General features: G+C 31.5%; 2 protein-coding genes across 11 annotated transcripts; both read left to right on the top strand.

Annotated features, from left to right (window-relative positions):
- The first annotated feature begins 33 nt into the window (after positions 1-33).
- On the top strand, positions 34-17,477 carry LOC129914296 (regulator of gene activity). Of its 10 annotated transcripts, none has more exons than XM_055993471.1 (10): positions 423-635; positions 1,457-1,657; positions 3,639-3,788; positions 3,911-4,046; positions 4,115-4,299; positions 4,369-4,609; positions 10,941-11,240; positions 11,311-11,515; positions 16,906-17,070; positions 17,132-17,477. In XM_055993471.1, exons 3-10 carry the CDS (start codon positions 3,717-3,719, stop codon positions 17,355-17,357), a joined length of 1,530 nt encoding a protein of 509 aa, XP_055849446.1. In that variant the 5' UTR covers positions 423-635; positions 1,457-1,657; positions 3,639-3,716; the 3' UTR covers positions 17,358-17,477. The 10 variants fall into 10 exon arrangements, with proteins under 10 accessions (XP_055849443.1, XP_055849446.1, XP_055849451.1 ...); XM_055993476.1 differs by having other exon boundaries at positions 4,369-4,591; positions 10,983-11,240; XM_055993467.1 differs by having other exon boundaries at positions 425-635; positions 4,115-4,302.
- Positions 17,478-19,389: 1,912 nt separating this feature from the next.
- On the top strand, positions 19,390-26,715 carry LOC129914306 (synaptonemal complex protein 1). Its single transcript, XM_055993487.1, has 7 exons — positions 19,390-19,758; positions 19,831-20,081; positions 22,091-23,688; positions 23,748-23,833; positions 25,432-26,271; positions 26,326-26,451; positions 26,510-26,715. The coding sequence occupies exons 1-7, from the start codon at positions 19,642-19,644 to the stop codon at positions 26,585-26,587; spliced, it is 3,096 nt and encodes a 1,031-aa protein (XP_055849462.1). The 5' UTR covers positions 19,390-19,641; the 3' UTR covers positions 26,588-26,715.
- The last annotated feature ends 200 nt before the right edge of the window (positions 26,716-26,915 follow it).

The raw sequence follows: 26,915 nt of genomic DNA on the forward strand, positions 1-26,915 counted from the left end.
TGCCCAGACAAAAATCGCACCGTATAAATCACATCTTTAATAATTCTTTGCTGAATGCACTCAATTAAATGATTCAACTCTATAATTGTTTGTCAGTGTCATCTACATCTGAGACTTCCAGAGAGCTTACCAAAATTGTATGTTTTTCCAATATTTATTATTTATTAAATTTGGAATTAAAAATGATATATTTTCATAATTTCTTTTTTTAACTATTCTATATTTATTAATATATTTATCAAGTAATTCTTTAAACTATTCAAAATATTTTTCTTTCGATGGCATTTCGCCATTTTCGTTTTTTGTTAAAAAAAAGCTCATATTACAAGGCTGTCACTTCATAAATATAGTAGTATTAGTGAATACATAAACATTTTCAACTGTCAACCATCTCATTCCAATGCAAAAATTTTGTCTGTGTTAGTTTAGAGCTATGAGCTATAATTTTGCGGAAGAGTGGTGTACAAATTTTGTCCCAATCGTAGAATAAAAAAAAACCTTAAATACATTAAAATACTTTTTTCTTAAAAAAAAAAATATTACTTCATTATTTTAATCAAATTCAGTTTTTTCGATTTATAAAAATCTAAAACATCACACCATCCAAAAACGGTGTAAATACAAAAGAAAAATATGTGAGTTTCCTTTCGTTCGAACAAAAAAGAAAAAAAAAATTATTAAACAAAGAGAGAGAGAGAGCTCTTGTAAGAAACATAAAAAAAACGGAACCACCAAGGAGCAAGCATGAAAAAACGAAGAAGCTAGTGATTTGCTTTTGGAGTCTCTTGGGGTACTTTTTCTGTATCATCTATTGATCCAATAAAGCAGCGGGAAATGTCAAAATTACAAGAGTTTGAAAAAAAAAATAATGCAACGCTAAAGAAAGTGTTGAAACACAAATTTGTGTTTTTTATTTGAAGAAATTGAACAAAATTTATGTTGTTGCGAAATTTGTGCTCTCATGTTGACGCACTGTCCATTCGAACCAATTCCGAAAGCCAATAGCAAAAAAAAAAAGATTTCCCTTTATGTTTTTTTTTTTTATATAGAAGAAGAGAACTTGGTGCGCAAAGGCTTTCTTCTTTTATCTTCTCCATTTCGCTGTGTGTGAAAATATGCATTACCTTTTTGCTGTCCCTTTAAATAATTCATTTTTAACTTGTTCCAAATTTCTTTCTTTTTATGCAAAAGTATTTAAGAAATTTGTTTAGAAAAAAACAAGATTTTTCTAAATTTGTTTAAAATTCACTTTTAACCAAGCATACGAAATATAAAAAGCTTCAGTAAACGAAAAAAAAAAGAAAAGTAAAAAAAAAAGATTGCTTCTTATTCCACTGATTTGCTCCAACCTATCAAGTGTTTCCTTTTTTTTTCTTCTTTCTTTCGTTCGTTTGTTACCTATTCTTCTGTGTTTTTTTATTACAATAGAAAATCTTTTTAAAAAAAAACATTCCAGAAACAAATTAAATAACTCATCTCAAGTTGTATATGAATGATTAAAAATAATTTCGCTGTCGAACGAAAAAATAAAGGCGAAATACGACGAAAAAATCCTTTCAGACGAGAGTGTTGTTTGGAATGTTAAATGCGGTGTCCGCTACTTGCTCAACATTGAATGATTATTATTATTATTGTCGACATCAAATTAATCAATTGAGTAAGTTAAACCATGTTTATTTTTTGTATGCTTTTAGAATAAACAATATAAAAAAAAACCATATTATGTACCTATATACCAATGTAAATACATGATAAATGTTTGAGCTTTAATACATTTTCTTTTGATTTTGTTTTATAATAGCCATGTTTTATTGGTAACTCAGTACTTAACTCAGAAAAGTTTTGCCGGGAAACAACAACAATTGATTTCTATGGGTTAAAATATTTTTCTAAACTTATACATTTGTGAGCCTTCAACAATAAAGGATTATTAAATATGAGTAAAAGTAATCGTTTGTTGTTGTTTACAACATAAAATGTTTACTCCGTAAAATACTGAGTACAACCAAAACACGGCTAATATGTAATTAGATTTTGTTTATTTAAACAATTAAGGACATTGCTTTAATAATCAATATTTTAAGCACTTTAGTTGTTTTGTTTGATTTTGGTTCAAACAAATAATACCTACATCAATTTTAATTCACTTCATTACCATTATCTAAATACAAATACCAAATAATTTGCAAAAAACAAAAGAACTAAGCTGAATTTTAAAAGAATAAACAAACATACAATAACAAACATTTTTTTGTCCGGAGTGTAACCCAGTTGGTTAGTTTTTTCAATCTCTAGAAAATGTACTGAAAAGTGAGATAGAGCTTAAGCTAATTCTTTTTGCATATGAGCCATGGTCCCATCTGGCAGACGACTTTTGTCATGTCATAAGAGAAAACTTTAAAATGTTAACACTATATAATTTATAAGTTTAAATAAAAAACAACGTCCAAAAAAATGTGTGCTAAGATCTTCACTAAAATTAACCATCTTACACAATTTGCCGACAAAGCAACTAGAATTTCGGACAAAATTTTCCCAGCCAAAAGACTTCTGGACCTGTTTCTCAGTGTATTATCGCCTCATCGGATCCTTGTTATATCAGTAAATTTCTTGTGCCTACCAAACCCAGTTAATGAGAAAACACCTCTGAGAACCATTTGCCAATCCTATAATTTGTAACTCTTCAATTGTCCCTTGGCTGTGTTAAAGCAGTGATTGGATCTTTAATCTATCTATCCATTTGCCAATACGAAAACTGGGATGCTCTCAATAATTTTTACTTACTTACTTTAAACTAGTCACTATGCTTCCTCAATAGAGAAGTAGCCTCAAACCCTGATATGATCACAAATTTGATTCCCTCCGGAATGAAACTTTTTATCCCGAACAGGACTTATACTTTAAAACGAATAGAAAACTCATATGATAATATTTAGGCTTATTAAGGTTAAAGAGGTAAGTTTCCGATTTTTAAAGCCAACCGCACTGAGGAAAACTGAACAAAGTTTAAACTTTACCGCCGAGTTTGAATGTCCGACAATGATACTCTTGGAGGCTATGTGAAGAATTCCTCGCAAGAGCCAGGACCAAGCTCTGTGTTTTTTTTTTTCTTTCCCTTAAGTTTTTACGGTCCGTCCAAACTTTCTCCTTTTTTTGTTTTTTTCCAACCAGCTATACCTATCGCCAGGTTTAAATGCGTTCGAATATTTATGGGAGCACCCAGACTTAGAAATAAGAAAACAAAATATGTATTAGGATGAATAGTGGTTTAAAGCATGTTCGTGGTATCAAATTGGGCAATTCGTGATCCATAATTCCGTGAATTCAGTGTTCAAAAAGTTCAACAAAGAGCTAACTCAAAAGTGAACTGAGCTGAAATTTAAGCTTCTTGTACATATCTCTGCTCGAACTCATGGACGAGGTCCTCGTTATCACGATGACTTTGCTATTTCTATCATTCATATGGTTCGATTTTACGCAAAAGATTTGCTTCGAGCTCTAAGACTGATATTCATGCTTATTTTATAAGTAATATTAATGTTGCCGTTGATGAAGTAGTTTTTTCTTCTTTTAATAAATTGTTTGTTGTTCCAGCTTCTTTTTTTTAATTTTTTAACTTATATTTCTTTATTTTTCAGTCAATCCCCAAAAAATTCAAATCAAATACAACCTGCGTAACTACTTGAGTCTAATATTAGTCTCTTACTTAACTTTGGATGGCGTTACTGTCAGATGTGGACCTGCGTTTCAACCAACAAGATTCTTCTGCGGGCGCAATTCTCAGACAGGTAATTTGTATTTTAATATTAGAATATATGAGTCAGTTAGCATCAACCGTATGAACGGTTTGGATACCGTTAAGTATGTTGTTTAACCAATTTTATTAAATTTTTCTTAACTTTTTTTTAAGGTTATGGCGAATTTAAACTTTCAACAACCTCCGAGAAGCATAGCTAACTCGTCAATTGGTCGAAGTACGGGTGGTGGTTTCGGTGGTAGTTCGTTATCTGGCCATGTGACACCTACATCAGGAATGTTTCCAACGGGTAGGTTATTTACTAGCTTAAAATAGTAGTAGTAGTAGTAATTTAATTGAATCTTCTTTTTTTCAAAGGACTTCAACTACCTATAGGCGGAGCAAATTATGGGCAATCGCAACAACCGCAACTTTCTCCAAACCGTAATGCCCAGCTATCCGTTGGAGGTCCGGCGTTATCAAGCAGTGGTCGGCCAAATATATTCAATCAAAGGCAATTTGTTGAAAGGCGCACCATGCAAGGATTAAGTGGTGGTCCAATGGTGGTAAACATCAAATAAATAATTCTCTTAAAGAACATTGATATTTATTTTTTTTTTCTCAATTTTTAGTCGAACATGGGATCATTCATGCAATCAACCCGCGGTTACGGTTCTGGTGGAACTGGAAATCCCCTTAATAATTTCCATAATGTTTTTGGTGGAAGTGGTGATACAGCGACACCGCCACTGCTTGATCTCTCAGAATTTCCCTCATTGACGAATGTTCGTGGCCAGAACGATCAATCACTGCCTCAGACGAATCCCCTCCAGCCTCCTGGAAGTAAACCTTATGGTAATTTTTTTACCTCTTGTGAGTTTTTCAATGATACCTTTTCTACATATAATAATTTTAAGAATATTTTTAAGTCGATCAATAGTGTTTTGTTTTTATTTTAAATAATTTTGATTTTCATTTTATATAATTATATTATTTAATATTGATGGTTTTGGGTAATTGTATATACATTTCTAATAATTTTATTAGTATTTTATGCCATGTATTATTTCAATTTATGTTAGTTTCTTCTATTGTATAAAAATATATTACATACATGTATGGTGTATGGTAGACCCCAGAGTTCTTAAATGTACAATACAACCCTCAATATTGGCTTATGTTAAAGAAAATGTTGGAAAATTTTGTTTAAATTCGAAAAAAAAACTAACAGCAATAATAATTATAAAAAGTCAGACAAATTTCCTATCAGATAGTATTTTCGTGAATAAATGAAACGTTAACTTCCGCTTGTTGATGAACTTTTACATTTATGAATCCGACCTAATTCATACTTCTAGTATATATTTTATAATTTATGCTTAAGCACGAAAACGCAGGTTCAGAGAGATGATATCTTAATAAATATCTGTTTCTACCAAACACCATAGGCATATGTACATGTAGTAAACTAGTAGAAAAATATAGTTTTTATTTAAATAAGACTTAAATTTTATTATAACTTTTTGCCTTTTTTTTGTTAAAATAAGAAAAATTCAAACTAGCGTGCATTTTTTTAATTTAGTTTTTAATTAATTTTAATTTTTAATAATAGCTTTAAAATTTATTTTGTGACTAGTATGTTAGCATTAACTGAAATTTTATCGGATTATACGCTAAGAGTGTCACAAATTGCTACCCGGATTGAAAACGGCAAAAATTTGTCGGATTGTAGATCCGTTCTTTTTTCGAAACACCTAGTGGAGTAACTAAAGCTCAAAAAGTGGCAATATTAGGGAACCCGGCCGAACAGCTCTGCTTTTGATGATCTTTTTTTTCAAAAGTCGGTAATTAAAAATACTTGTAAGTCTATAGATTAAAAATTGCTGCTGTTGCCGTTTTGATTTTTTAAATTTACTTGAAGATTTTGTGAACTAAAAATTTTTTTTTCAAAAATGTTGCTTAAATTTCATAAATTTACTAATGCCAAGAGATTGTCCAGTTAATTAAAGGAAAACAACTATATGAGAGTGAAGGACAGTTTTCCATCGTTTAGGCAATAAATACATAATACAATTTTCTTACAAATTGACCTAAAAAAAAATATTTGAACACAACGGCAACACCTACAATATTTAAATATACATTTTTAAAATCTAGAAGCTTATTCATATTTGTAAAATTAAAATTAAGTTAATTGAGGAAATGGTTTTTGAAAAATGGTAATTAAACTCATTTAAAAAAAAAAATTATTGAACAAATTTTAACATGTCCTTTTTAACACTTTTTCGTAATATGAAATGCATTTATTTAAAAAATGTTTGGCCACATTTACTATGATTTGAAATTATAAAAGAAAATGTCAATATGTATTACAGTTTATGAAAAAAATTAAAAAATTAAAATTAGAAGTTTTGAAAAAAAAAAAAATTACTTAATTTTTTTTTAGTTCAACATTTAAATATAAAGTTATTTTTTCTTCATTCAATAGCCATTATTGTTGAAAGTTAAATAACAAAAATTTAAAGTTCTTATTTGCCAAAGTCTTTGAGAAAATTAATTATTTCAATGCAAAAATTCAGTTTTTATCAAAAGAATCCCATGAAATTGAAGTAATTTAATTTTTTTTAAAACTGTAATATATAATTACCTTTTCCTCTTCGAAATTTAACTGATAATATTTATGTCCAAAAATTTTAAAAATAATATTTACTACGAAAAAGTTTGAAAAAAAGTCATTTAAAATTTTCTAATAATGTTTTTTTTCCAAAATTCTGAGTTGAGCGCCATTCTTTCAAAAACTCTTGATTAAATTTAGTGGATTTAAGTTTTACAGATAAAAATGAGATTCTGGCTTTTTAGAAACGTGTATGCAAATATTGTAGGTATTGCCGTTGAGTTCAATTTTTTTTTTTGTGTTTGAAGTCAGTTTGTGAGAAAATTGCATTTATCGCTTAAACGATGGAAGATTGTCTTTTTCTTACTTAAAGTTTTTTTAATTACCGACTTTTGAAAAAAAAGATCATCAAAATCAGAGCTGTTCCCTAATAATTTGCTTTAGTTACTCCACCAACCTATGAATCCGCAAAATGTGTTTCAATACGGAATTCGGAGTAACAAAATTTTCGAAAACGGGAGAAAATAGAATTCGAATGGAAATCAGTAAAGTCGTGTTTTTTTTTTAATTAGTAACTGAAGGATATAGGCCTATGCTATGGAAAAGACGGATATTTGTCTCTTTCGCGGAATTCTTAATTCTCAGCGGAACAGTGTTTGTTTTAGCTTTTATTTCTTACCCCAGTTGCTTCTAATCCCGCTCACCCCAACTCAAAAAAACATTCATCTTTTCATAAGAAGGATTGTTAACTTTTTTAGGTTGGTCGTTTGGGGTCTCATTTCATTTGGCATTATAAAATACTTTAAAATAATGTATCATATGGCCAGATTACATGACCGTATAACTAGTGTAACAATAGCTATGTTTATTTGGTAAAGCTATCCGCAATTGGATTTCCCAAATATCAACATTGAACCAAGCTTTATGCACGTACCAAGATAAAGAAAAAAGAAACTAATACATATATCTTGTGAAAATTCTATCCGCAGCTCTATTTAGCAAGTTGCGGCGTTCTTATAGTAGGAGAGCTGGCATCAATTTTTAGGTAGGTATTAGAGGTAAGCTGAAAATTGTCTTCTACTACTGCCCAACATAAAACTGCAGACCTGGCTGCGGGGTAGCGGGTCTAAATCAACATTATACGTTTTTAAAAATATTTTTCTTATTTTTCCAAAAATGTATTTGAGGCAATGTGAAATTTACATATGTTGTAGTTTGATGTAAGGAGAATACGGGAGAAAATAAGCCAGTCCATTTAGTCGGGACTTTATCATCGATTTAAGAATACGCTTACTTTGGTATACCTTTACTCATGTAAATGATCATTTCTCTGTTAATACTATTGGTAGACACTTGGTAAAGGTCTTTATTTTTAGAAGAAATGTTATTCTTTATAAATGCGTTTAAGAAATGTTAATATCTACTTTGGTTGATCAGATATTAATTTTTTAATCTGTTCATTTTATCTTACCCATGCTAATTTTTGACTTTGAGGTCAAGTTTTTTGTGTAGTGTACATATTGTTTTATTAATGTTTTCTTATCAAGAAAATAGTAATAAATAAAAAAGTGCTTCACAGGTTCACCAATCAACTCATACATTTTGTGGTATGTACTTGAAAAAACCTTCACCAGGTAAAATCTTAAAAAAAAAAACTTTAAAAAAGTAAATTTGGAAAAATAAGAAAAATATTTTTAAAAACGTATCTGTTGATTTAGACCCGCTACCCCGCAGCCAGGTCTGCAGTTTCATGTTGGGCAGTAGTAGAAGAGCTATATGACAATTTTTTAGCTTCCCTCAAATACCTACCCAAAAATTGGTGCCAGCTCTCGGACTATTATGTTATTAGCGTTTGAAGGTAGCCATATTGATTTTGTTTGCGATTTTTTTTTGTTCAATAATATTATGTATTACAATTCTAATGAGACCCTTGTCTGAAAAGTGCAGCGCGTAAATGTGGAAATATTAACATTTCATTGCACCCATATCAAGAATGTTTCGTTTATTTTTTCTATGAGAGCTTTTTTTTAAATCTCGTTTTCTCCACTTTTTTTTACCAAATATTTTGGAAAAATTTTAATGGTAAACATAAAAATCCACAAAATAAACATTTCATTTATTATTTTCCATATTTGAAAAGCCGAATGACGTTTAAAATAACATTATGTATATACAAAGATGACATTAATGAAGAGTTCGAAACTAAATTCGAACTTACTCATTCCGCTGAAATAGCAAAATCGATTTTGTGAGTGAAGTGAGATGAGTAGGACGAGTTGGCGAGTCGACTCACTTCACTCTCCAAAATAGCTAAATCTCGACACTGGCTTTCAGTGGTACATATTTCCTATCTAAACAACAAGTTTCGAGCTATCCTATACCAAACTAGAAAATTTTCTTTATTATTTCGGTTCCGGTATCTAAGTGAAGTCACATTAACGGCCAATTGGAAAACTTATCCGATATAGTTTTACAACTGTTAGAAAATGAAGAAGAAAAATAGGTTCAGACAGCAATATACCTAAGTCATTTTGAGAAAGAGTTAAATTAAAAAACAACCACATACGATTTCTAAACATAATGCAAATACTATGTTGGAATACACTCTCAAAGTAATGTTTTTTGAAGACCCTTTTACAGGCAGAGGTTTACATATAGTGCCGTTCGAAAAAATTTTGGTCAAACTTATTTTTCGAAATTTGTCAAATGTGTTGCAATAACTACATATTTTTTAATGAGGATTTGTTTTATTATGCAGTTTAAATCGTTACATTTAAAGTGTTTAAATTTTTCTCACGCGGGCACGATATCAAGAAGTGATTATACCCAGAAAAAAACTTTCTTTTTATTGTTTCTTTATCTCTCGTTCTTTGTTGGCTGCACATCTTAGAGAGATTTTTCCATGTGAATGCTGGCATCATGTTCTAGGTCCGGATAAGTAAATTTTTAGGTCTTCAATTGACTTTAGATTTGACCTTAAATTTCATAATCAAGCAGATAATCTCAATTGGATAGAGATCTGTACCCGTGTTCTTTAACTCTAAACTCCTTTAATTTTTATGAGATAAGATGGATTTTATAGTCATTAAAAAATTGTATCTCCAGTGATAAAAGTTACATAACAAGGCACTGGACTGTAAGAAGGCCCAGTAATCACATCGAAATTATTTTACAAATACAAAAACATACAAAAATGCTTTATTTGGAGGCCTTCTTTCTGCTTTTAGTACCGGTCTCACTATAATTTTTAAATTCCATGCCACAAATTGTTGAACAGCATTTAAACTTGTTGATTTGTGATAACCAACACGCTTGGACAACAAAGCGGAGTAAATGTGGACGTGTTGCTCAATAGCGCTGCTCAACTTTTTTTGACCCGAACGCAACCCAATTGAAATCGGTAAACATAAAAAAAATAACACGTCCACACTTAACTGAGAGTGTAAACGAGTAGCATGCTCGTCAACTATTAAAATAAAATGCTCTTGCAGTCCAAAACACTTTTATGTTAGTTTACTTGTAGATTGTAAGAGCTGTCTCAATATAATTTTAAAGAAATTTTGTTGAGCCGACATTTAGGGCAAAATTTTGTTAAATAAAAAAACATTTTTGTCTGACTTTTATGGAAATAAATAAAAATGCAGTTTTATTGCAATCGCTTTGAATATTACGTCTGCAAAGTTTAATCAAAATCGTTAGAGCCGTTTTCGAGATATTTGGTTTAAATTGCAAAATTTGTATGGGAGGTACGCTTTCTAAGCGAGATATAAAAAAAACAAAAAAAAAACAACTTTCAGAATTCTATTAAAATCACCTGTACCAAATTTGAAGATAATCCGTCCACCCGTTTAGGCTGTCTAAATGTGTACAGATGGACGCACAGACGGACGGACGGAATTGCCGGGCCCACTTTTTCGGAGTTCTCCATCATTTTTTAATTTTTTTTCGACACGAAACCAATACTTGCCCTAAAGAGCAAGTAAAAATACAGGGTTGATCGACATTATGTGGACGCAGCTTTAGAAATTTTACTTGTTGTTAAATTAAGACCTCATATACACAAAACATTAGCTTTGCACTTCGAACTGATTTTTCCCACTTTTTTCACTAAATTAATTCGGGTCGTTTACAACATTGACTTTTATGCATATTTCGTTACCTGGTGCAAAAGAAAAAAACCCATAGGTCTCATGAATTTCAAGAACTGTGCCTTTAAAAGGTTAATAAAATGTTTGATCAAAATTTTTCGAACATCACTGTAAGTGGATATATGTATGTACCTATGAATTGATTTTTATTTTGCAAATTTTGATATGAGAAGATTTTCTGAAAATACCGATAAACTGTTGAAAATCTTTTAGGATCTAATTGTTAGAACATAGAAAACACAAATTGAATAAAGTCTTTTGCTGTCTACTTCTTTATGAACACTCTTTTCCTTAGTTTGCATGTTCGTTATTCGCAAAAAATTACTTTCTTGTAGTTTTTTTTTTTTTTTTTTTTTTGGTTTTGGATCAAATGCAATATCGTTATAATAAGAAGGCACAATAAAATTAACTTATATTTAAATACTACCCTTCACTTCTATAGGCAGCGAAATGCAACAATCAAGTTTATTTCGTTTTCTTGCAGTTGGGATGGTTAAACAACCAACATCTGAACAATCAGAGTTTACAATGTCAAATGAAGATTTTCCTGCGCTCCCTGGCACTCAGAATTCCGACGGTACAACGAATGCCGGTCTCTCGGAAAATAATCTAGATGGAACGGAAAAATCTATGAACTCAATTGTGGGTAGCGGCTTGAGCGTTGGCGGTGGTATGGATCACCAAAACGACAATTCCAACAATGATAAAATTGTGAAAAGAGGAGTACAAACGTCGCCTGATGGTAATAATTGATTCATTAATTAATTTCGAATTTATATATGTATGTTAATTACAAATTTTTTATTTAATAGGCAAAGTCACAAACATCCCAGCGACAATGGTGAATAACCAATTTGGAATGGTGGGTTTGTTGACATTTATTCGGGCAGCTGAATCTGATCCGAATCTAGTGAGTTTAGCCATGGGACAGGATTTAACTGGCCTGGGGTTAAATTTGAATTCTCAAGAGAACTTGCATCCAACATTCGCTGGACCTTTTGCGGATCAGCCCTGCAGGTTAGTTTTTCATTTAACCGTTGTTTCTTGTCTGTGTTTTTTTTTTTTTTGTAATTTTTTTTTGGTAACTAAGCAATAAATTTCAATAAATACTGGACACACTGCAGGTAAACGATCTTTTAAGCTCTGTTTGAGCATTTGTACTAACTAACTTAACCATTGTGTTTCTTGAAACTGGTCTTAAAATCATGTATTGTGGAATGAATACTTGCAGTGTACCCAAGCTATTAGGCACAATTTATAAATTAGAGCTTCTTTAAGGGTTTCCATAGATGAAACGATAATATAATATATATAATATAATATAATATAAAATCAAAACTATGAGTTTCATAGTTTTGATTTGTTTAGAAGACAATTCGTCTCTATCCCATTTGTTTGAATTAATCTATCTGAATAATTTGGAACTTTTTCCACTATTTTCATTTCATAAACCTATGATTAAACGTAGCCTACCAGTAATTACTTTTGTTAGCATTTATTAAGCTTCTTTAAAAATTATATAATTAAAACAATCGAAATACTTAAGAAAAACATTTTTGGTTCTGTTATTTATGAAATATTCTCCAAAACTTTTTCATTTAACCGTTGTTTCTTGTCTGTGTTTTTTTTTTTGTAATTTTTTTTTGGTAACTAAGCAATAAATTTCAATAAATACTGGACACACTGCAGGTAAACGATCTTTTAAGCTCTGTTTGAGCATTTGTACTAACTAACTTAACCATTGTGTTTCTTGAAACTGGTCTTAAAATCATGTATTGTGGAATGAATACTTGCAGTGTACCCAAGCTATTAGGCACAATTTATAAATTAGAGCTTCTTTAAGGGTTTCCATAGATGAAACGATAATATAATATATATAATATAATATAATATAAAATCAAAACTATGATTTTCATAGTTTTGATTTGTTTAGAAGACAATTCGTCTCTATCCCATTTGTTTGAATTAATCTATCTGAATAATTTGGAACTTTTTCCACTATTTTCATTTCATAAACCTATGATTAAACGTAGCCTACCAGTAATTACTTTTGTAAGCATTTATTAAGCTTCTTTAAAAATTATATAATTAAAACAATCGAAATACTTAAGAAAAACATTTTTGGTTCTGTTATTTATGAAATATTCTCCAAAACTTTATACCATTTTGAAACGAGAATTAAACACGCCAACTTTTAAAGTAACTCGCTAAAATTTCGTAGTACATTTTGTTTACACTTCAGTCTATTGAATTAGAGTCATGTAAAATGTTTGAGTACTTCGTTGGAAAAAAGTGGTATTTTCTTTAAAACTGGTGATCATTTTTTCGATTGTATTTTCGAATGCCCATAATTCATAAAATACATGGCTGTGTTTTTTTTATTGTTATGATAATTGTCACGACTTATTCTTTTACGGATTTTCGTTTGCACGTTGACTTTTGGGACACCCTGTGTATAAATAAAAACAAAGGTTCGAAGATAATTAAAATTATTTCCGCCTGAAGTCTTGTTTTTTTTTTAACAAGAACCAGAAGTTGAGGAAACAGACGAATTTGTTTGATAGTTTTTTTTTAAATAAGTTTTTTTTAATTTTCCGTCAAGCGTAATCTTTGTAGATGTTTCAGCTTAGATTTTAGAATCCATCAAATTGCCCCGTTTCCTGTCAAGACTGCGCGGAGTGTATCTCTTTTTTTACCAATAAAAACACATTTGGTGACAGTATGTAGTCCTGTACATGCAAGACTTGGAATTTGAACCCATGATTCTTCTTCGGCATCAAGTGTGGCTCCCAGATATTAAGGATGAATTTTAACTAATATTACAAGCAAAACGCAAATCCTCCTCTAGCTTTCGCGCCAGGCCTTCGTTTTTTTAAATCTGCTTGCCGATCATTCCCTTATAGTCCAATAAATGAAGCTAAAAAAAAGGGGGTTACCCTACAAAAGGTCCGGTAGTTCTAAATTTTTGATATGTTGTTAGGTATGGTTAGTAGATAGAAAAACCCAATTTCCACAACCACGCCCCCTCCGCCCCCTTCAGCATCACCAAAAAACCATAGAAATCTGGCTCTTTTTTCACTTTTATGCCCATAACTTTCTTCTGGTGCATTTTATTGAAAAATAGTTGTTGGTAGACTTGTAGAAAACATAATTTCCTACAAAAATGTCCTTGGTAGTATTTTTATACAACCAAAAACAACGAAGTTATGAAGCTTCCAAAAACATGTAAAATTTCGGATTTTGCAATATTTTCAGTTTCTTGTCACTTAACAGTGCTATAACTCTTTAACAATTGACTTTTACGCAAAAGTCTTCACAATCAATCTTATAGACAATTTAATTACCTAAAATAAAATATAAACCACTTTGATTTTATGAATCAAATAACCGAGTTAGGGCTAAAATAGTAAAAAAGTATTTTTGATAGTTTTCGAAAATTTTTTAACTATCCATTAAATGAAGGATTTGTATCCCATAAAAAGTCGGGTGGTTCTTATTCTATATTTAATCAGGTTTTAATGGTAGATTGAAAAAAAATTCATAGCCACGCCCCCTCCGCCCCCTTAACCATACTCCAAAAACCAATTCTGCATTTTTCAGTTTTATGAAGTTTCATACATGAGTTGATGAGTTGACAAGTACGATCGAAGGAGGTTCAGCCTTATTGCTATATACAATAGGGTGCTCCTTAGAAATACAAAATTGGGGACGCTCCCTAGAATGGTTCCAAATCAGGAAAAATAAGTCCTAATTTTTTCAAATTTGTATTCCTAACCATCCCAAATCCAGTATTTATCAAAAATCGATTGACAGTTGTAAATCACAATACGGGTGATTATAAAATTGATAATAGCACAGTCAAATCCTGTTTTGATAAGAAGTATGGAGAAGGTTAAAAGGTTGAGAGTAGTCAAAGCAGCACAGTTTTGGAAGTCATTCGGTCTAATACAGATGAGTACCCATCCTTTTTTTGAAACTGTAATACTGAAGAATAAGAGTGGCCCTTTGGATAAATGGAAAAGGAAATGTTTGGCCTTATCCCATGCTGTTATAGCTGCTGCTCGTCCCCGATCCTTCCTTTCCCCCCTTTCTAAGCTTCTCATTGATATGATTAAATCCCTTGGCTTTTCATCAAGTCTCCACGAGGCGCAGCTACTTGAAGTTTCTACTATCATGCAACCACAACCACCCCTGATTCAACTCGAACGTACGGATGCTTTCTTCCAGTTGCGCCAGAATTAGTATCTATACCATAGAGCTTCAAAGATTTTTGAGGAAGACATCGACTTACTTTACCTAGGGCCGATAACGTGTACCTTCGAAAACCTGGGAGGATCAATTTATCTGGATGAATTCTCATTTTTCACATTCAATTCTATGGAGAACGTCTTACTCATTCATGCCATAAGTGAATGTGACACCACCTCAAACATCTTTGTTTTCGGAAAAAAACAAATTTTGCAAAATGTTTCAAAAACCCCTCTGCACTTGAAGCTGCAGAGAAGTTAAGGACCCATATGCCAGAGTTCAGAAAGTATCGGAGGCGGAAGAACATATCTTGTTTATATTATATGGAGAGGACAGTGGTCAATCTCTAAGCTCTCTTCGATATTTCAAATTTATGAGCAGTTCAACAAAACTTAATTTGTGCAAACTACCGCCTACAACAGATGCAGCACACTTTCATTTCCTCCGGACTTATCTTCAGATCATGGCGTGGATGGGTATTGAGAAAAATCATCTGGAATGGGGCTGGACGAGAGGATGCCACGTATTGCAGTCCATTAAAACTGTACAAGATCCTGCTCCCCAAAAATTGATGAAAGCTGTGTCATGCAAATACCTATGTGCCTAGATGCATGGGAGCTGGCAGATGCAGGAAAGAGGGACTTAAATGTTCACATTCTGTAAGTTTTGCTGTGGACAATCCTGTCAAAATCGTCCACATGAATTTTTTATGAAGACGACGACGAAGAAGATCAGATATCATCGATCAATTTGAAGAAAAATTCAACGAAGCCAAATTTTCTCATAATTCGCCATCTTCAACTCCACCTATTACTCCTATATTTCCCCACCTGCTACCCCTGCCCCTCACACCCCAATTCTTTTACCTTCGTCCACTCATAGCCCACCGCTTTATAAGCGCATGAGATATTAAACTAGGTTCTTATCAAAAGATAAAAGTTGTATTCATGAAAATGAATTCCCTACAAAAGGATTTTTGGCTAAAAATTAAAAATTAGGAAGTTGTAGCGCTGTAAACAGGTAAGAAACTGAAAATAAAGAAAATCGGAAATTGTAACTTTTTTGAAAAATTCTTAGTTTGGTGGATATTGGATGTGCAAGTTGTAGAAAATTTTGTGTTCTACAATTTTGCACATTAATTTTTCACATTTAAATGACCAGAAGGAAGCTACGGGCATAAAACTGAAAAAATGCAGAATTGGTTTTTGGAGTATGGTTAAGGGGGCGGAGGGGGCGTGGCTATGAATTTTTTTTTCAATCTACCATTAAAACCTGATTAAATATAGAATAAGAACCACCCGACTTTTTATGGGATACAAATCCTTCATTTAATGGATAGTTAAAAAATTTTCGAAAACTATCAAAAATACTTTTTTAATATTTTAGCCCTAACTCGGTTATTTGATTCACAAAATCAAAGTGGTTTATATTTTATTTTAGTTAATTAAATTGTCTATAAGATTGATTGTGAAGACTTTTGCGTTAAAGTCATTTGTTAAAGAGTTATAGCAATGTTAAGTGACAAGAAACTGAAAATATTGCAAAATCCGAAATTTTACATGTATTTGGAAGCTTCATAACTTCGTTGTTTTTGGTTGTATAAAAATACTTCCAAAGTCATTTTTGTAGGAAATTATGTTTTCTACAAGTCTACTAACAACTTTTTTTCAATAAAATGCACCAGAAGAAAGTTAGGGGCATAAAAATGAAAAAAGTGCCAGATTTCTATGGTTTTTTGGTGATGCTGAAGGGGGCGGAGGGGGCGTGGTTGTGGAAATTTGGTTTTTATATCTACTAACCATACCTAAGAACATATCAAAAATTTAGAACTACCGGACCTTTTGTAGGGTAAAACTCCTTTATTTACTGGACTATTAACTTTGGAGAAACATTCGGTGACCTAGACTTTTTCCAAGAGTGGTTGCAGTAACTCACTCTATGTTATTGATATATAGAAGATCTGGGGGTGTTTTTCAATACAGACAAATCTAGTTAAGATTTGCGTGTTAAAATTTTTGTGAATTTGACAAGAACAGTTTTTAGGATTTTTTTTTTGGACTGACTTCGAGATCATTTTATTTGCTTACTTTTTAAATAAAAATTTAATTTTATTTGTTCTCACATTAACATTGTTCTTATTTTTTAAATTTTGTTTTCAGAGCACAAGATGTTGATTATAGCGTCCCGCCCGAATACTTGATCAACTTTGCGATAAGAGACAAACTGTCGCACCCTGTTCTTAAAAAACTGCAAGAAGACCTGTTATTCTTTTTATTTTACACGAATATTGGTGATGTTATGCAATTAATGGCCGCTGCTGAATTGTAAATTAAAATTTATTTAACACACATTTTTCCAGTAATAATAATTATAATTATTTTACAGACATAATCGTGAATGGCGGTATCACATAGAAGAGAAAATTTGGATTACTCGAATTCCGGGACTTAATCAATATGAAAAAAATGGTACAAAAGAACGTGGAACCTTTTATTATTTCGATGCACAGACTTGGCGACGAATGTCCAAGGTTTTTCAAATTGATGCCGAGAAATTAGATAAATGTCCCAATATAAGTGCGTTTATGAACTTAAATGGACAGTCTGTATAATAAAAAAACAAATCGAAAACAAAAACAAAAAAAAACTTTTTTTGATCTTGAAAAGAAAAAAAAAAAACAAAAAAAAGCATGAACAAAAAACAATAAAACGAAAATATTTAAATCATTTTAGATACAGATATTTTATTTCTGTACAGGCTCTCACAACCAAACCTTCAATTTACTAGGAAGGTTGAAAACCTTCCAGGCTAAAAATCATAATTGGTTTCAATATAAAATAAATATAAACTACTTGTAGTTATCGATAAGATTTACATTTTAACCGACAATGATTTTTCGTCCCGAAGATTTCAATAGCCCAAGCCCACGAACGTAAAATGAAGCGTTCAGAATAATAATGGGTCAAGTCCAGTTGAAATGTGTTCCTTTAGCTGAGCTTTGAGAAGCTCTTTCTCAGAATTTCCTTCTTTCATTCTATCACGGCTGTTCTAATATTCGTTCGAATTTGAAAACGGATACGAAAATTGAATCGGTGCGGATTGAAAACGCTTGGTCTGATTTCCATTCGACTTTTTTGTTTGAGAATATTGTTTTCCGGTAGCAAATTGCTACCCGGATTGAAAACGGCAAAAATTTGTATGATTGTAGATCCGCCCGTTTTTCGAAACTCCTATGAATCCGCAAAATGTGTTCGAAAACGAAATTCGGAGCAGCTAAGATTCGAAAACGGTAGAAAATAGAATTCGAATAGAATATAAGATAAAGCAAAACCCTTAAAGGCTTGGCCACACCCGAGGGTATGCGGTAGCGGTACGGGTAGAGGTAACGGTATTGTATGAAAAAAATTCCAAACTGACATACCAACGTTCAGATGTTGAATTTTTTTCATGCAAATATCGTTACCGCTACCCGTACCGCTACCGCATACCCTCCGGTGTGGCCAAGCCTTAATTTTTATGACTTCAAAACATATAACCTTTAGTGACCAATTATTTTTCTGAACGCCTCATGTGAAAATGGTATAAAATATAGGTTAGTTTTCATATATCTGAAATACAAAGTTTAATAAAAGCAGTTAAAAAAAAAAAAAAAACTTAAACTGAGTTATATTCTTGAGGTTTTTAATGCTTTATAAGAAAATACTTAAATTGAAGATACCAGCGGACTCGAGGTCCAGGCTGACAAGGTGGTATTGACTAAATAATATCCTGTCTGATATACATTCTTCCCTCAATAAAAATCCCATAAAAGTATATCTGAATACCAAGTATATGCCGTGAGTATAGAAATCTAGTACAACAACTACACATTCCTATCTCCTCAAGTAGAAGATTAATAGCCCTGTTCCATTGGAGGTGGAAGTCTGCTAATAGCCCTGTTCCATTGGAGGTGTTAGTTTACTATTAGTAGATGTTTTGTTTAATCTAGTACTATCATCTACTCATGCTCTTCTTCCCGAGTAGATACGATTTGTATTGAATTCGTTGAAAGTGCGTTCCATTGAAAATCACTAGTAAACTAATAGTAGTACTTTGCCACATCCCAAAGGAACAGGGCTAATGTGTTAATTGTAGTACTAGATCTACTCAATGAGTAAACTCCAATGGAACGGGGCTATTGAAAATCGCTAGTAAAGTACTTGTCGGACTTTGACCTCCAGAAGAACTAGTTAATGGCTGTGTTCCTTTGGGCCCAGCAAAGTACCTTTTTAGTACTTCTGAATCCTTTCAGACATTTTTTCTATAGAAGAAATGAAGTTGAATACAACCAGAAGTACTTAGCAGTAGTACACAGCAAATATTGTATTTTTTCTTAATGAGTATCCAAATTTGTATCTAACCCAAAATCTATGCTTTCTGCATCATATTTCCAAGTTTCCAATTCATTAAACTAATTGAAAAATGAGTCTCTACTACATTTTTCAACTTCTAACATTACACTACTATTTACTACCATTTTAAAATTATTTTCATCTCTGCTTTTTATAAAATAATCACGACAAGCAGAGGGAGCTGCCATCGGGCAAGATGACGTTTATTTCAAATGTAAAAAAAAAAACTGCCCAAAAAAACAAAAGAAAACGTTACAAAAATTAAACATTCCTAATTTGTTTGTTATTTTGTTTATTTATTAAAATTGCAGATTATGTTTTTATTATCTAAAAATTTGTTAAATTTAATAAAATAAAAACATTAATTTATGCTTACATGTGTGTATCCGACAAAAATGTGGTTCTCAGTTCATAAATCAGTGATTTTTGTTTGTTGATGTATTTTTTTTTAAGTTTCTCAATAAAACAAGTTTTTTTGTGTTATAAAATAATTATTATTAAAAAATGAATACTCCTGGTTTAAGTATATTCCAAGGAGGTGGAAGTATTCATCTAGACAATAGCATAAATAGAGCTGAGGAAGAAGAAGATCTCGAGGATAAGAAAAGGCGTGATGAAGAGGTTTGATTTTTGTTGCAACAATTTGTTTTGAATTCGATAAATAGTTTTTGTTTTTTTTTTTTAATATTTTAGCTCAATAAAGATTTGCAAACAGCTTTTGACGATCTAATAGATGATGATGATAATACAATAGATAGTTCTAATTTTCAATCAGATTTATTAGTTCAGAATTCTGATAAACATATAATTCCAAATGGAATTCGATACATGGGAATGCCTACTCAAAACGATCGACATCCACAAAATCATGTGCCATGCAACAATATCAATTTGCAGGAGGAAACGATTCAGAAGTTAAAGATGCTGCTGGATTCAAAAACTCAGTAAGTGCATTTTTTTGCGTTAATTGAACTATACAAATGATTTATTTTAATTGGTTTTAATTGAGCTTCTCAAATTATGTATGGAAGGCTAGAGTGTACAACAAATTGACATTCTGACTTATGAAGATATTTTAATAGATACCATGAACACAAACTAGGTACTCATAAATTGAAAGTTATAGTCAATTTATGTGAGATCTTAAGCTTCTCTAAAAACAAACTTCCTTAACGGAATCAAATACATTCTATCTTAGTGAGCTTATGTTGTGCTTGTGATTAGTCATTATTTACTTAGTAATTGGGCTAGAAATATATTCACGAAAAAGCTGGCGTCGAAAAGTGCTCTTCCATTAAAAGAGTGTAAAAATTGGAAAAAGTGTAAAAAAAAAACGATAATGAACTTCACTAAGATTAACATTCAAAGAAACTACATTCTCCCGTACACTGATTTTAACCCAGTAGCGGTAACATACTTCCCATTTTTTTGGACAGGATTTATGGACGGGTCCAAATAAGATCTAGCGGTAGTCAGATATCTTTTCGCGTTAATCTCGCCTAAACAGGTCAATAAAACTCCTGAGCTTTTGTAGTACCTTATTATCTCATCTGACTTGTGTAGATGGTGTCAAGACGAAGAGGGCTCATATCACTTCCTCTGCGAATACCCTAGAACCAGAAAAGTAGCTCTCGGGGAATACTTCTTCAACGAGGTAGATGACATCTCGTCTTTGACACTAAAGAACAATATGAAATTTATTTAAATTTCAGAATGGGTCAGGGAGATACCTCAAACCAATACCTAAAAATTCAACTTATTCATACAAATTTTCTACAACCTAACCCCTGGGAAGCGAAATTGATCTAATGAATGAGATGATCTTAACTAAGTTATTGGGCTCCTAATCCGTGAAAGACCCTTGCCCAAATATCCAACCAACTGCTTGCCCGGTAAGCCCGACGGGTATTCAAAACAATTTCATATTTAATTTCTGAAAGGCTGTCACTTGGTCCGTCCGGTTAGTTAAATGATGTGAACCCCTCCAATGTAGTCTGCGTATTGATAATTTCGCAAAATCTCCAAGAATGTGTCATTCATAGACTTGATTCTATTTCTTAATAGAAAAACTTCTTCATTACCTCAAAATGTTTGCTATGAAAAGTGATGATTTGTCTAAGCGTGTATCAATAGTAATGGTGAACTAATTTAAAACGATAATGGAAATATTTATTGTTCTCTAGTAATTTTATTTCATTTGAATGCTTCATTTGTCTTGGTTGCAGTCGTAACCGACTCTATTAATCCTATCTCATCACTCCACAGTATTTGTTTCCGTTGTGAGATGGTCCAATCCTTGTGTTAAATTACAAAGGCTAGTCTTTTGGTAAAGTATTGTTTTTTTGTGGCTGATTTTCCAAGAAGCTGATTCTGACTCGATCGCTCTCCAACAGAGCATATATAAATAAGTTTTTAATGATTTGAAGAAATCTTCGCAAAAAAACATCTGAGGGAATCTTTGCTGAGTTCAATTACTTTACTCAGCTTGTGAAAGAGCGAACTCGAATATTGGACGTTAATGGTTGAGCTGAAAACATTCCAGAAATTGTTCCTTACCTCTGACCCTGATAAAAATATTCTGTTATTGTGTTATGGCCTCTAGGCCCATCAAACCATTGTGTTATATTTGCATATTTCTAGTGCCATATAAATCCAGTTAAAGAAAAATCACCCATGAAAGCTGTCTGGCAATACGCTCTTTTAATTTAGAAACTTTAACTGGTAACTATGTTTCCTCGACAAGTTAATTCTTTCAGAATGAAACATTTTATCCCGAATAGTGTTAAAACTATCAAACTGAAAGGGAATACATAATTTGATTCAAGCTGTAAAGAGGTTATCAGGGTTAAAGAAGTAAGCTTCCGATGAGTATGTTTCTGATTTTGATCATAAGAACCTCAAATATATTAATTCTAATCTCATAAATTAATAAAATAATTAACCTTAATTTAAGTGAACTGGAAAATGTAACCAGAATTGCCCACGAAGAGAAGAAATTGCGAGAAGACACTGAAAAACGTTTGGCCATGTCTGAGGCAGAACGTGAACGTGCAATACGCTCAAAAAAATCTCACCACGAACTTTTGGTAGAAAGCAAAGAGAAATGCTCCAATTTAGAAAACACTATTCAAAATCTAAAATCTGAAATAAAATCCCTAGAAGTTGAAAATAACGAATTGAATGGAAAGTTAGAAACTTCTCAAAATATGCTTGCCGATGTTCAACACAAATATAATATGGTTGAAAAAAATATTAACACAAAAAACGATCGCAATGTAGAATTGAATCTCAAGCGTGTTGAAGAACGGCATCGGGCTGAAATGGCCATGTTGCAAGCACATTTAGATAGCACCACCAATAAACTTGAGAAAAAGACTCTTGAATTGGAAAACATGAATTCGCGTTATAAATCGTTACAGCAAAGCCATGAAAATATGCTAATTGAAAAATCTTCAAAAATAAGCGAGCTAGATAGATTATTGACTGAAGCACAAAAACAATGTGAAGAACTAAGGTGCAAGCATGATTATTCCCAAGAAAATGTTCGATTACAGCGTTTAGTTGCTGAATTGCAAAGACAAATAGAAAATATGGAAGGAACTATTGAAAAGCTACGATCTCGTTTGGAACAAGCTACTGCTGATATTAATGCAATGGATAGCGTTTTTCAACAAAATTACGAAGAGAGCTTTAGACGATTGAGTCAGACGCAAGGAAGAGTTGTAGAAAGCACTCCATTAACCGGTGTAGAACGTGCCAATAATCTCAAAGAAGAACTGTGTCGAGCAATGTCCAACTTAAAGAACAAACGAGAAGAAATACGCGAAATGCAAAAGGCAATGGATCGAAAGGATCATGAAATAAAATACTTAAAACAGGAAGAAAATAGAGCTCTCGTTAAAATCACAACGTGCCAGGAAGAGAACACAAGACTCAAAAACAAACTTAAATTGATCGAAGAAGAGTTAGATGAGTTGAGGGCGAAAAGTGTTGAAGATGAAAGGAATTTAAAACAAACAGAAATTCTAGATGAATTGATGTGTTTAAAAGAAGAAAGAAAGTTTCTACAAAATGAAATTGAAAATATGAAACACCTTAAGCTTTGTAAGGAAGATGCAGAAAAAGCAAAGGCTAATATGGCTATTGAATTACGTATGCTGGATTCAAAAGTCAAAGATCTTCAAGTTGATCTGGAAGAACTCAAACAAGAACGTGATAGTTTAAAAGCGAATTACAAGCAAAACGAAGATCTACAATCGGATATCGAAAGATTGAGATTTCGCCTTGAAGATTCACAAAAAGAATGTGATCGTCTCAAAAATCTGTATGTTGAAATATCAAACGAAAAGGAGGCAATAGCAATAGAACTTAAAAAGTATTTAAAAGCTGATTTCTGTAAAGATTTGCAAGAGCAGAGGGAAGAGTGTGCTAGTTTAAATAAGGCATTGAAATTAGCTGAAATAAAATGTTCGGAATTAACAAAAATACTTGAAACTCAAAAAATTTCATATGAAAAAGATTTATCTCAATTAAGGGAAAAATTGGAAAATGGTAATTATTATATTATTATAAGGTGTAAAAATATTTGTATCTATTCATTTTATTTACAGAAAAGGCAGATCGATTAAACTCGAATTTAAAAAATTCTTCAAACAACTGTGCAAAATGTATTGAATATGTAGCAGAGTGTACAAAGGTAATTTAAAAATTTTGTTTTATTAAATTTAAATCGTATAGAATGAATCTTATAGTAAAAAGAATTTCAATTTACGCACACATTCAGCATTTTACTTTTTTTCACATGCTGAAAGTCCATTTCATTTTTTGATTAAAATCAATTTCATCTTGTCTCTGCTATGCAAAATTGGTCTCTAATCAGTAGTTCTTGTGCTTGTGCAAGACATAAGAATTCAAACATTTTAATCAAAAATGCATAAACAAAACATTTTTTTTCTTGCATTTTGTTAATGATTTCATTTAAAGTCAAAATCGTGATGCATTTTTTATTTTGCAAAAATTCGAATAAAAAAAAAACAAAACGGCTCAATGAATTGTAAAAAAAGAACTTTGTAGTGTTTTTGTGGGCATAATAAACTGTAAAACGCACAATCCACATTACTGATTTTCTCTATATTTTTAACTTACCGCCTGGCTATCTCTAAAGCGAATTTTAAGTTACAAGGATCACCACCTTTTATTTTAGTAAAAATGTTACTAAGAAATCATAGTTTCAGTTCAAAATATAAATAAAATGCACTCCTGGGTCGCACGAACTTGGTCTTAGTGTTAAAGCTTCTATGTTTAAGAGTTTTAAAAATAGAAATTTTGAAAATTTATATGAAAAAAAAAAAACAAAAAAATTGTTTTGTAAAAAGCAACATCTGAAAACAAATTGAGCTCTAAAACAAGTATACAATTTGATTTCTTGTTTTAAGATCAATTTTAGAAAAAAATTAAAAAAATGATTTTATTAAAATTCAAAAATAAAATTGGTATGTATTGTGTAAAAATTACTAAACAACAACTAAAAATAATATTTCAAAAAAATTCAATGTCCCGTTTTCGAAAATTTGATTTTTCAAAAAAAAAAAAAAATCCATGAAAAAATAGACCTTGCTAAAAATTAACATTTGAATTTTTTAGCGGTTTTGGAGAAAATTAAACTTTTCAGAAATTGGTATATGACAGCTACCGTTATTTTTGGTCCAAAAAAATAATTCCAAAAACCCTATAAACCAAGTTTTATGTTAATCGGTCTATCCGTCTAGGCTGTCTGTATAAGTTGAATTTGCCTTGGGTTGAAATTCATCATTATCAATGTAGAGATTGCAGCAGTAATTTTTCTGAGTTCTTCACTTTGGCTGCGACTTCACTTTTTTTTATTTTGCAGACTTCAGTTTAAAATGTTTATAAGTGAAAAAAAACGAGCCTCATTTCTGCAATAGTATTCCTTTTTTTGCTCGAACGCTCTTCTTTTTCTGTTGCCTCTTTTTTTCTACTGAGAAACCGATGTTTTTTCGTACAATGCATGGCAACATAAGAAAATTACTGTTTTCCAAATTAGTTTTTTTTTTAACATTGCTTCAAAGTTGAAGCAATTGTCTACTTACTTTATTGACTCCTCATATGCAATTAATCTTTGCCAGATTCGTTCAACGGAACCATAAGGTGTCATTCAAAATGAATTTCATTCAAATGGCAGCTATAACAAAAACATTTTGCCTAGAATTTTTTGCAAGAATAATTTCCAGTTTATACTAAAGTCAAATGGTCTAACTTACATTTTTTTTGCAGCTGGAAATTCAAATTCTGAAACTTACAAGTCAGTGCACAGTATATCAAAAAGAAATCGGTGATCTTAACTATGAACTCAATGAAGCTAAAAATCATATCGCAGATTTATCTGACAAAATTGTCCTAATCGATGAAAGGGAAAAACTAATTGTTGAACTAAAAGCAAAAGCTCAACAGTTTGAAGAATACATTAAACTCCAAAGCAGCTCTGGAGCTTCGTCACTCAAACAAACAGGATCCGAAGATAAAAGCGTTGAAACATCCCCAGAGTTGGAATCGAAATTCAATCGGCGCCAAGTCGAATCCAAAGTTCGTGATGAAATGGCAAAAATATTTGCAGCAGAAATAAGAAATAACGAACAACGTTATAAAGTGAAGACAGCACAGTTAGAAGATGAACTAGAAAGTCTTCGAAAAAGTCTTCAAAAAATTAACTCCGAACTGATACAGCGACATAATGAAGTTCAAGTACTCAAACATGCAATTCTTTCAGAACGTGAAAAAACTGAAGAAGTTATAGCAAATAAAGATAAAGAATATAAGGAATTGTTTGAGAAACAAAATCTTATTTTACACAAAAGTCGTGATGAACTTAAGTTGAAAACTCAAAGAATTAACGAACTGCTTCGAGAGTTGGATGAAAGAAATCATCAAATAGAAGCTGAACGTCAATCTATGAAGGCTGTCATGACTCAATGGGAGGAACAACGTAGAAAAAGTGACAACATCCAGTATGAATGGGAAAATAAAATTGAAGAGATGAAAAGACTACATGAAGCTGCTATTGCTTCGTGGCAGACAAAGTATAATTCTGCAAAAAAGACAGCAGTTAATTATAAAGTAAGTGTAAGGAATTGATTTAAGTTATTTTAATTATGAGATCATATATTTTAGCGCTATGCAGAGGATAAAGAAAATCACATGATACAGGAATACAATCGAATTAAATCTGAATATGATGCATCGCTGGCGAAGATTGAAATTCGTATGAAGGAAGCTTTTGAAAAGAAAAGCAAAGAGGTAAAGAATTTTTAAAAATTATTTTTCCTCTTTGATAAAATGTTTTATTATTTTATAGATGAAAGAAGCCATAGCTGTTATGGAGAAAAATAAAGGTTACTCCAAGCCAATTACTGATGGAATTATTAATTCGTAATTATTTAATAAGAAAGTAGTTTTTTGTAATTTAGTTTTAATATTTTATAGACATGAGCACTTTGTTTTCTTACACTTATATTCATCATATAATTTATGACTTTTATAATAAAAGTTGCTAAGATAGAAGTCGCACTTTATTTTATTATGATTTCAGAAGTTTTATTTTAGTATAACCAGTTATACAATTTTAAAGATCTGTAAATGGTCCGCAATCTGGTTTTATTGTTTGGTTTTAATTATGCCACAGTGGTCGGTTAGGCTTAAACATTAAACTTTTTTATCTGAAATCAGTCGAGCATATACTTATGTACATACTTATCTTAAAA

The sequence above is a fragment of the Episyrphus balteatus genome, chromosome 3, assembly GCF_945859705.1.
Source record: "Episyrphus balteatus chromosome 3, idEpiBalt1.1, whole genome shotgun sequence".
NCBI lineage: Eukaryota > Metazoa > Arthropoda > Insecta > Diptera > Syrphidae > Episyrphus > Episyrphus balteatus.